The 10,631-nt window shown below is 36.2% G+C and overlaps 2 protein-coding genes and 1 long non-coding RNA gene across 3 annotated transcripts; 2 read left to right on the forward strand and 1 right to left on the reverse strand.

Annotated features, from left to right (window-relative positions):
• The first annotated feature begins 2,100 nt into the window (after nucleotides 1–2,100).
• On the forward strand, nucleotides 2,101–6,007 carry LOC117914133 (peroxisomal 2,4-dienoyl-CoA reductase-like). Its single transcript, XM_034829344.1, has 5 exons — nucleotides 2,101–2,473; nucleotides 3,545–3,704; nucleotides 4,288–4,457; nucleotides 4,540–4,762; nucleotides 5,459–6,007. The coding sequence occupies exons 1-5, from the start codon at nucleotides 2,288–2,290 to the stop codon at nucleotides 5,611–5,613; spliced, it is 894 nt and encodes a 297-aa protein (XP_034685235.1). The 5' UTR covers nucleotides 2,101–2,287; the 3' UTR covers nucleotides 5,614–6,007.
• A 1,612-nt stretch (nucleotides 6,008–7,619) lies between these two features.
• Nucleotides 7,620–8,857, forward strand: LOC117914140. The gene is made up of 2 exons (XR_004651228.1): nucleotides 7,620–8,015; nucleotides 8,125–8,857. It is a non-coding gene; the product is annotated as an uncharacterized LOC117914140 (long non-coding RNA).
• A 323-nt stretch (nucleotides 8,858–9,180) lies between these two features.
• On the reverse strand, nucleotides 9,181–10,415 carry LOC117914126. Its single transcript, XM_034829332.1, has one exon. The coding sequence runs from the start codon at nucleotides 10,299–10,301 to the stop codon at nucleotides 9,345–9,347; it is 957 nt and encodes a 318-aa protein (XP_034685223.1). The 5' UTR covers nucleotides 10,302–10,415; the 3' UTR covers nucleotides 9,181–9,344.
• Between the last annotated feature and the right edge of the window lie 216 nt (nucleotides 10,416–10,631).

Genomic DNA, 10,631 nt, shown 5'->3' on the forward strand with positions numbered 1-10,631 from the left:
ACACTTGTAAGTCAAATTGGGATTGGGTTGACCAAGACATGGTGGAATATCCTTTGAGCACAAAAGCATATACATTTTTATACTTTTATTTTATTTTATTTGATGTATCTTAAATCCTCATCATAATTTTGATTGGAATACTTTGACTAATGAAAAGTGAGTGACACGTGTTAAAAAAAGAAAAAGGAAGAAAAAAGGAAAAAGACTTTGGATTCTTTAAAATGTTTGAGGGAAAATGATGGGTCTTCAATATATTTTACAACACATGGGGCAATATGTGAGGTGATTATGATAAAAAAAAAAAGAAAAGAAAAAAAAAAGGGTTGGGATTAAAGCGTAAAGTTTGAGTAAGAGAAGAAACTTTGGATCCTCGAGAAAAACGTGGGCTTTCATTATTTTGAAAATAGATCTCATAAATTTTGAGATTATCATAAAATTGATTGGATTTGGATCATAAAAAATAAGAAACAAGGAGAATGTTTATTAGGGGTGTTAAGTTTTAATATGATTTATCAACATTTTTTGAATCCAGTATGATATTCACGGTTTTGATTGAGTACAATTAGATTTAATAAATAGATAGTATTTTAGTTGATCTTTATAACGTGAGTTTGATTAGAATTAACCAATTTAATAATATTAATTAATTTAATTATAATTTAAAATTATTTAACATACATTTGACTTATTTTAATTTTATTTTTAAATAAACAAGTTAATTAAGTCGTTAATATGTAATCATATAAAATTATACAAAATATATCTCAACATGATTATTAATTGAGGTCAAATGCGTGTTAATTATTTAATAATTACATATTATTTGAGCTTATATTTTTAATCTAATTAGTATTCATGTCGGGTTTAGATGATTTATGTAGTAGAATGCTTAAACTTTAAAATGTGATAACACAACCCACAAATTGTCATCCTAATGTATACAATTATATTCTACATTATGATGAAAAATAGAATAAGAAAATTTTAATTTTCATTTATTTGTTTATTTTTAAGAATGTCTAGTAAGGCTTCATTTTCAGGATGTCCTTCTCCATAAGTTCTCTGCAATGAAGACTGCTGCTTGTGCCAAACAGGTTTAGACCACGGAAAGAGCTGTTTGGGTGGCGGCCATTCAATGGCTGACAGCCGATTTGTCTGGACCTGAGGCCATGGTGGCTGCCATGAATCCAGGCCACAAACAAACACTGGGCCTGGGCCCATTTAGGTACAAGTAAACAACTAGGGGTTGGCTTCTCTATTGTGAAATCTCGTCCATAGAGTAACGTGGTCCAATTGGATGATAGTACTATGTGGACTAAATCAAAAGGTCTTTATCTTGACGATATTCAAAAAGCTTTCATGTAGGGTCTTGATGATTCATCCATACGTCATGCTACTTCTAATATCCCTTTCTTATCGATTACGAGGGAGTTATGAGTTATAACTTATAACTTAGAAGGGATTATTAGCCATTGAAGTCAATAATTGAATGCTTGTTAAGTTTTTAGAAATCTATTGAACCGTTTTAAGTTTCTTAAATTCAATCAGAGATTTTACATAACAACTCAATCTCGTAAATATTATCCGAGTCTAAGAGATTTCTAGATTTTAAAATTCATTTTTAAGGTTAAAAGAAATCTACACATATACATAGTTACAAACTTTTTTTTTTTTAATATAAGATATCATAAATATTATAATTAGATCAATATTTATAATTGATGGGTAAAAAATGATGAAATAATTTTCATATTTATGATTTTAACCTTTTTATGTTGGTTTTTGAAAAATAACCATTTTTTTTTTTACATAAATACCTTGTAGTTTAAAAATGAAAAGTTATTTTTATGTTATAAGAATAAGATCTGTTAATTAAAATATGATTACGGAGGATTGGATTTTCAAAATTGGGTTTTTGACGATTTTTTTTATCAAATAATCCTAATATTTATATGAGTGAATTATTACAAATGATATTAAAGTTGATACTGGATATTTATTCTAATAATTTTTAAAAGTTAATTAAAAATGAGGAGAATTTGGTATTAACTCACCCTTAAAGCAATTTTTCATTTCAAAACACAGATTTATTTCCTATTCCTATAATTCCGTCCCCCTTTCCTTTCTTTCCCAGATTTTCTCTATCATTATTCTCGGCAACCAAACAAATTTTTAGCATGTAATGACAACAGAACCCATCATTGTCCCAGCACCCAGCTTAGACTGAGAAACCAAAGTGAGTTAAGAGAGAAAGCTACCTTGAGAGAGAGAGAGAGAAAGAGGGAAGATGGAGTCACCATTCAGGGGAGATATACTGAAGGGGAAGGTGGCACTGCTGACTGGTGGAGGATCAGGAATTGGGTATGAGATATCGAGGCAATTGGGGAAACATGGAGCCTCCATCGCTATCATGGGTCGACGGAGACAAGTCCTGGATGCTGCTGTCTCCTCTCTCCATTCTCTGGGCATCCCTGTAATCTTTTTCTCCCACTTCTCCATCATTTCTCTGCCTTTTCAGATCACATGCTTACGTGCCTTTCTCTCACTTTCTTTGTTCTTTCTGTGCGTTTCTTCACTTTCTAGGGTTGATGTGATTTTTCCTTCAAAATGAAAATTCACCCTTCTAATTTTGTGCAGTGATTATTATGTCTTGCTATATTTAAAGAACTTAATATAGAAGTTAAAAAGAGCTTACTTCTTCTGTAAGCTTTAAGATTTATTATGGCTGAAACAACAATTTATTTCATATAAACTTTTATAGTACTAATTTCGCCCTTTGAAAATTAAGATTTTAGCTTCGGTTTCAACTTCTAGCTAAACCTAAAAGCAAAAGTACAAGGGTTTGCTAAGAATTTCCAACCTTCAATTCCACTCCACTCCCTAAAAACATCTCAAATGGAACACATCAGGAAAAGTGGAGCTATCCTCCAGAGTTTCCTTGGTTTCTTCCCCATCAAACTCTCTGTGCCACCCTAGCAGTGACTCCTGAATTGATCTAGGAAACCCCCATAAAACCCTGGATGGAGGAAAACCCAAATACTATCAGTTGCAGGCCAGCCTACTGTGCATAAAAAGATGATTTTCCGACGACTGATCCTTTTCATCAATGTACTTGAATTTTTTCATGCCTATGTTCCAGTGATATTCTTACCATACCAATGTTTCAAGGACTGGTTGCAACAGAAAATCAATCGCAAAGTTTTTCTTTTACCCCCATTGGGAACAAGTGTCCAGCATTTTAGTCATCTAGAAAGAGGCCAAGGCATGATAAGAGATGTGTGATTGAGAAAGGAAGATGGTAATATAATCAAATGACGAAGAAGGGACTAAAAAGGGACCTTTGTTGTGGAGAGTTGCAGGATGTTAAATGAAGGTTTGGGTCTCTATAACCAATTGGATGGGGCATTCACAATTATTTGATTGTTCAGTACTTATTTTAGCTATTGGAAATGTTCTCCAACAAGCTTGACATGAGCCAGCTCCTTGAATTCACAACTGGTTGTGTGACTTCGGAATTGCATTCCCTTTTTTGTCTGTATTGCAGGCTATTGGGCTTGAGGGAGATGTTCGCAAGCAAGAAGATGCAGTTAGAGTTCTGGAATCAACTATCAAGCATTTTGGCAGGCTCGATATTCTTGTGAATGCTGCAGCTGGAAACTTCCTTGTGCCAGCTGAAGATTTGTCCCCTAAGGGCTTTCAAACAGGTTTTGTCACATTCTACAGAACAACCGATTCTTACTTTCTAAGTGTGGTTGAATTTTCATTTTAGTAAAGAATTAGGTTGGGTATCTAAGTCATCAAGCTTGGGATTCAGTATGTCCTAGAGGTTCAGCCGAGCTCATTTTGAGTTGATCTGAATCAACAGCTGTTTCATGTTATGTTCTAAGCAACATTAACAACTATGATATGAAATTAGGTCAAGGAACCATTTCTTTAAGTCATTGAGTAGTCAGCAATTGTAAATTCTAGTTTCCTAATCAATTAGTTCTGAAATATTCTACTAAGTATTCCCTAGAATAATGCAGAATGCTCTATGATGTATCCTTTATAGATAATGCAGCCACTACATAGATGAAACTGAGGACTCCTCTCATGATTTCATGTCAAACTCCTTTCCAATTATGAAAATTAAGTACATTTGCAGTGACTGGGAGATTATTGAAGTTTCAAGATTGCATCATGACAGTTTAACATGCATTTTATTTTACCCACATCTTGTTCATCTGATAACGACTCTTCGAGTATTAGAATTGGCTCTGTTTGTTAATGATTGATCAATCTCTGCAGTGATCGATATAGACTCTGTTGGGACATTCACAATGTGCCATGAAGCACTTCAGTATCTGAAGAAAGGGGGACCAGGGAAGAGCCCATCTACAGGCGGAATAATCATAAACATCAGTGCAACGCTGCATTACACAGCAACTTGGTATCAAATCCATGTTTCTGCAGCCAAGGTTTGTTATGATTATGAGCTACCATGTTTAAAATTTGTGCTTAAGCTTTGCTGGATTTTTTTAAATCCTCTCTTTTTACCAGGCAGCTGTTGATAGCATAACTAGGAGCTTGGCATTGGAGTGGGGAACAGATTATGATATAAGAGTGAATGGGATCGCACCCGGACCCATTGATGACACTGCTGGTCTAAGTAAACTTGCACCTGAGGACGTAGTGAGAAAGGCAAAAGAGCATGAGCCTCTGTTTAAACTGGGGGAGAAATGGGATATTGCTATGGCTGCCGTGTACCTTGCATCTAATGCAGGTTAGTAATTTTACTTAATTCATTAGTAGAGGTTGTTTCCATCCCTACAGCTCTGGCTGTTGACTAAAGGTTTAAATGTGCCTATAAGTGTCTCAATTGTGAAGACATGAAAACAAGTTAGTGTCCAATCAGTTCATATTTTTGTTTTTAAAACCAGAAACTTCTATATAAACGTAATGACCTGCTTGAGTCGGTTTTGAAAATAATTTTATAATGTTTTCTAAAACAAAAGTTTATTTGAGAACTTGAAACGGTTTCAATATCTTTTAGAAAACTGTTTTCTGTCAAAAAGTATCGAATACGTTTTTCAAACTGACAAATCATAGTTTCTATAGCTCTTCTTTCAGTAGGAAACCTGTTTTCAAACTGATGAGAAGACCCTGAAAATTTTCAGGGAATTCATTTAGTTGGCCACCTTTATCAGGACACGTGAAACAATTCCCATAATTCTCATAGATAGCTTCCATTAGATTTTCTCTTTTGCTATGATTGGTGCTGAGAACATCAGGGGTTTGAGACAAACAAAAACTTATGTTTGATAAGAAAGCAAAGTGACATTTTACTTATTTTAATCATTTGCTTGCAATAAAAAGGTTCTCATGTGCCTTTCCAAGATCTGTAGTCTTGGAGCAATCTTTTGTTTCCTTTTTCTTGCCTTCCGAGAAAGAATCTCATTCCTCTATTTGATGCTTCAAGGAAAATACATCAATGGAACAACATTGACTGTTGATGGAGGACTATGGCTGAGCAAACCTCGCCATCTTTCAAAAGAGGCTGTGAAGCAACTATCCCGAGCAGTGGAAAGGAGGTCGAGAAAAATCCTCGTTGGGGTTCCTAAGAGCAAACTATGATAATTCCTTCCAGCGATGAGTTGCCAGAAGTGTGATATCCTATAACAACATAACTACATCCCTGGAGCCAAACAGAGCTTAGATTTTCTTCTCCAGATTTCTGAAAAACCTACAAATACCATACGGGTTTGCTTGCATTTGATTATTTTGCCAAATGCATCTTCTGAGCATGGGTGATGAAATCACTGCTTGGGAGATGGACGCTTCATATATATCGAACAATTGAATTGGTTCTTCAAGAGCATGACTGAATTTAAGCAGTTGGACTACATTGTACAATTGAAATTGAATTTGCTCTTGAAGAAGATTAGAAAACATTGTAAGCCGAGACATCCCATCTTGAAAAACAATATGGTATATGAATGAAAACATTGGGTTGTTTTCAGATTATTGTCACAGCTAGTAGATTTTTCATTGCATGCTGTAGAGCAGTTTCTGGTTATAATCATGGCTGAAAGAAGTTTAGAAAACCAGCCAACTGCTGAAGAGAATAAGAATCAATGTGAGGCAATTCAAAGGCAAAATGATTTGATCAATCATAGCATATATAAATTTAGAAGTTCCTTAGAATTCAGAAGATGGTTTGCCATATACTGGACAGAACCCACCCAAAATGAACCAAACCCAGTTCTTGCTCATCCCCATGCATCCAACCACAACACAATATGAACAAGAACATGCTCTGCTGAATTATTCTGACTGTGAGAGGTGATTGCTTCAACAAAGTAGGACAGTTAGAGATGACTATATAAAGATGTGAAAATAATGAACGCCCTAGCAGTAGGATGACAGACCTTACCTTAATCGCGCAAAGGCATAAATATCCATTTGTTTAACTGACCATTTGCAAATTCTTTGCTTCCAGATAAGAATAAATGACATTTTCAGAGCAACAAAAAACCCTGCCCTAACCATATGATGAAAGATCCTTCTGCTCACAAACTCAAGTCTCCATACCCCATCATGGGCAACCCCCCTTCAAATTTAGAAAATTCATCCCCACCTCTTAAAAAAGGACAATTAGAATCAGAAAAAAATTCATAACCTAAAGAATTGAATGAGGTACCAGAACCTACACCTTGCATGCAAAAGTTATTGCTCAATTCAAAAAACTCAACATTGTTTTTCATATCCAGAGATAATTGGATTGTTCATCAATAACTGAATTCTGAAACAGAACAAGTTGTTGGTATATTTTCATATTCAATGAAGAAGTTGAATCTCAAAGTTATCAACATGGATTCAAACCATTAATTGGTAAGGTTAATTATGGATGAATGTCTGAAAAATGAGATAGAGGAAACTAATTAGTAATACCTTTCGGGCTCGAACCTTCTTAACTGAGTGTTCAAGTTCATCCAAGTCCTTGAACGGTATGAAGCTCAAGTCATTGCCAGTGTAGCGCTGCAAACTCAGTTGAAGATTGTGCGTCTCATTCCTCATCCTCGCTAGCTCATTGTGTAGTTGTTCCTACAATTTTTCAGTGAGCATGCACGAAAACTAGTCTCAAAATTTAAGAACTTGTACTAATTAGCCATAGCTGGACTAATTATGCAGAAGATGAGACGATGGCTCCTACTCGGTTATCCTGTTTGGAAATATGAGTTCCAGTGACTCTTTGGTACCTTCTTATGATTTGCTCCATGCTGCAGCAATTCAAGGAAAAAACAAACTATGAGATCCGTCCAATAAAACAAGTATTTACCGATGAACATGAAATTAGAAGAAGATCATCATGCTACTGTGTTTCTAAAAATGCTAGGATAGACATTAGTTGAGTCCCTAACATTTTTTTTCCCTAGGAAAATGATGAGTTTTTTGAATTGCTTCTCCTAATTCGCATACAATGTTGAGTTTACTTGAAAGTTCCTCAATCAATCTGTTTATTCAAAATTGTAATATTGGGATGAGATGTCATAGATTATGATGAATTAATTTCTCTTTTTATATGCCTTTGTCACATGTAATTTTTTGTGAAATACACGAGAGAAACTTGATGAAATCTCAGTAAAAATTACATGTGACAAAGGCATATAAAAAGTGAAATTAATTCATCATAATCCACGACATTTCATCCCAATATTATGATTTTGAATAAACGGATTGATCGAGGAACTTTCAAGTAAACTCAACATTGTATGTGAATTATGAGAAGCAATTAAAAAAACTCATCATTTTCCCAAGGAAAAAAAATGTTAGGGACTCAACTAATGTCTATCCTAGCATTTTTAGAAACACAGTAGAATGATGATCTTCTTCTAATTTCATGTTCATTCGTAAGTACTTGCTTGATTGGACGAATCTCATAGTTTGTTTTTTCCTTGAATTGCTGCAACATGGAGCAGATCATAAGAAGGTACCAAAGAGTCACTGGAACTCATATTTCCAAGCAGGATAACTGGGTAGGAGTCATCATCTCATATTCTGCATAATTAGTCCAACTATGGCTAATTAGTACAAGTTCTTAAATTTTGAGACTAGTTTTTGTGCCCACTCACTGAAAAATTGTAGGAACAACTGCATAATGAGCTAGCGAGGATGAGGAATGAGACACACAATCTTCAACTAAGTCTGCAGTGCTACACCGGCGATGACTTGAGCTCCATACAATTTAAGGACTTGGATGAACTTGAACAACAACTTGAACACTCGGTTAAGAAGGTTTGAGCCCAAAAGGTATTACTAATTAGTTTCCTCTATATCATTTTTCAGACATTCATCCATAATTTAACCTTACCAATTAATGGTTTGAATCCATGTTGATAACTTTGAGATTCAACTTCTTCATTGAATATGAAAATAAACCCAGAGATAATTGGATCGTTCATCAATAACTGAATTCTGAAACAGAACAAATAAGAGAAGAACAAAAAACTTAACAAATATACCAGAGAAAATGTTTTCCCTCTGTTATATTTTGAACAAATGCTCCTACTAGAAATACCATATACAACATCAAGTAATGTGTTTCCAACATTCATCACAACAAGAGTAAAATGATTATTACCCTTTCTCTGCTTTTATATTTCTACCTGTTGGTTTTATGTTTTGTTGCTGCTTGAGATCTTCTATTCAATTAAAACTCACTTTGAAGAAGAAGCTCTTTGACCGTTAGGGCGAGCTACCATATACTTAAGGCAGCGTTTCTTTAGTTTATGTTGCCCTTTTGGAATTTTTTCCTCCTCTGATATGTTTCCAATTTCATAATTGTTAAATGGACAAGGCAGTGGTTTCCCTTGTACTAGTTTTATAATGCCCAAAGTTCTTGTGTTGTTAATCTTGGAATGATTTTTTGGGGTTAGGTTTTCCTTTAGAAGATTTAGTGCATTGATTCCATACAGTTTTTGATCAAAACTGTGGATCCTTTGTTGTTGTTTCACCTCTTTCATATGTCATGCATATTTTTGTCAAGTGCGTAGGGTTGGAAACTAAACAATAGTTTAAACACAAAGAGTTGCAAACTAGAAGGATTGAGCAATAACGTTTGCATGCAACGTGTAGGTTCTGGTATCTCATTCAATTCTTTAGGTTATGAATTTTCCAAAAAATTGAGCAAAACCCAACAACTAAAACCAAGGACTTCCTCAGATATTTATTGCAAAGAAAAAAAATACAATTAGTACCCAACAAGAAGAAAATCACATACACCATTTAAAAAGTTTTTCCCTTTTTTACATCATACATGGAAATTTACCCATAATTTTCTATGTTTCATTTCAATTCAGCTCACCTCAGACCTCCAAGTTTTCCATCTGAATGCTGCTCTTGAGAGGCACATACTCCCCAAGATACCCACCAAGATGATCGAGCAAAGCGCTTTTATCGATACCCTGATGGTGGTAGCTCTTGCATACATAGTAGAACACGCTTTGAACCAGCAACCCAATCAAATTCACAATCACCAAAACCCCAACCAAAAACCCACCAACCACAATCCTGAAAAACACCCCATACATTTCCCCGCCGTGAACCACCACTGCCCCGAAGACCCCGCTTATGACTCCACAGATCACGAGGTACACGAACACCAGCGCTGCCGCCATCTTCGTCTTCCCCTTCAACAACTCATAGCTCTTCTTCATCGCCGCGAACCCGTACACCGGCTCCAGCACCGACACTACGCTTGCGAGGTGCCACAGGGCGGTGATGTAGACATGGACGACGACGAAGAGCAGGACAATGACCACCAGCGCGAAGAAGAAGAGCAGGGGACTCTGCACATCGACGGCGATGATGAGGAGCACCACGGCGGCGGAGAACACCGCGTAGTAGGTGATCATGAGGAGGCTAACCCAGATGAAGGTGATGAAGAGGCGCTTGAAAACCCGCGGAATTGCGGCCATGGTGGAGGCGAATGAGACGGGCTTGGAGGTGTAAAGGGAGGCCACGGTGAAGACGACGGCGGCTGTGGAGAGGAGAGAGAAGGCGAAGAGGAAGATGAGGTAGCAGAACTGGAAAGTCAAGAGAAGGGTCCATTGATGGTGGGTGTGCCTTGGGTCTGAGGCTTGGATTTGGCTGTAGAGAGGGTGGGTGAAGAGTGAATGCGCAAGAATCGCAAAGGAGAGTGGGAAAATTAGGGTTAGGGTTATCAGATAAAATGCTTTTGGGGATTGTTTGGGAATCGAGGTTGATTCCTTCAAAATATCAGGTATAGAAAGAAATTGCAGCTCCTCATTCGCAAGATCCATGGTCTGATTACGGTGAATCCGCAAACTCTGTTTGGAGGGAGAGAATTTCTAGAGAGAAAATGCGAAAAAGATCAGATCCTCTTCTTCTCTTTCATCACTTCCATCATAGAAAATGGCAGAATGAGTGAGCTGGGAAATGCACTTTTTCGCCTTTTTTTTGGGTGGGCTCTTTGGCCCATTGCGCAACAGCCCTTTGGGCTTTCTTTGCCTCTGTTTGGCTACAAGGAAAATTATCTTGTTCTAAGAAAACTATTTTCATGTCTAGCCATGGAAAAATGATTGGCTTTTCCATTAATGATTGCCATTACCAAATATTTGTTATTGTTTGAA

The sequence above is a fragment of the Vitis riparia genome, chromosome 1 (assembly GCF_004353265.1).
Source record: "Vitis riparia cultivar Riparia Gloire de Montpellier isolate 1030 chromosome 1, EGFV_Vit.rip_1.0, whole genome shotgun sequence".
NCBI classification, from domain to species: Eukaryota; Viridiplantae; Streptophyta; class Magnoliopsida; order Vitales; family Vitaceae; genus Vitis; species Vitis riparia.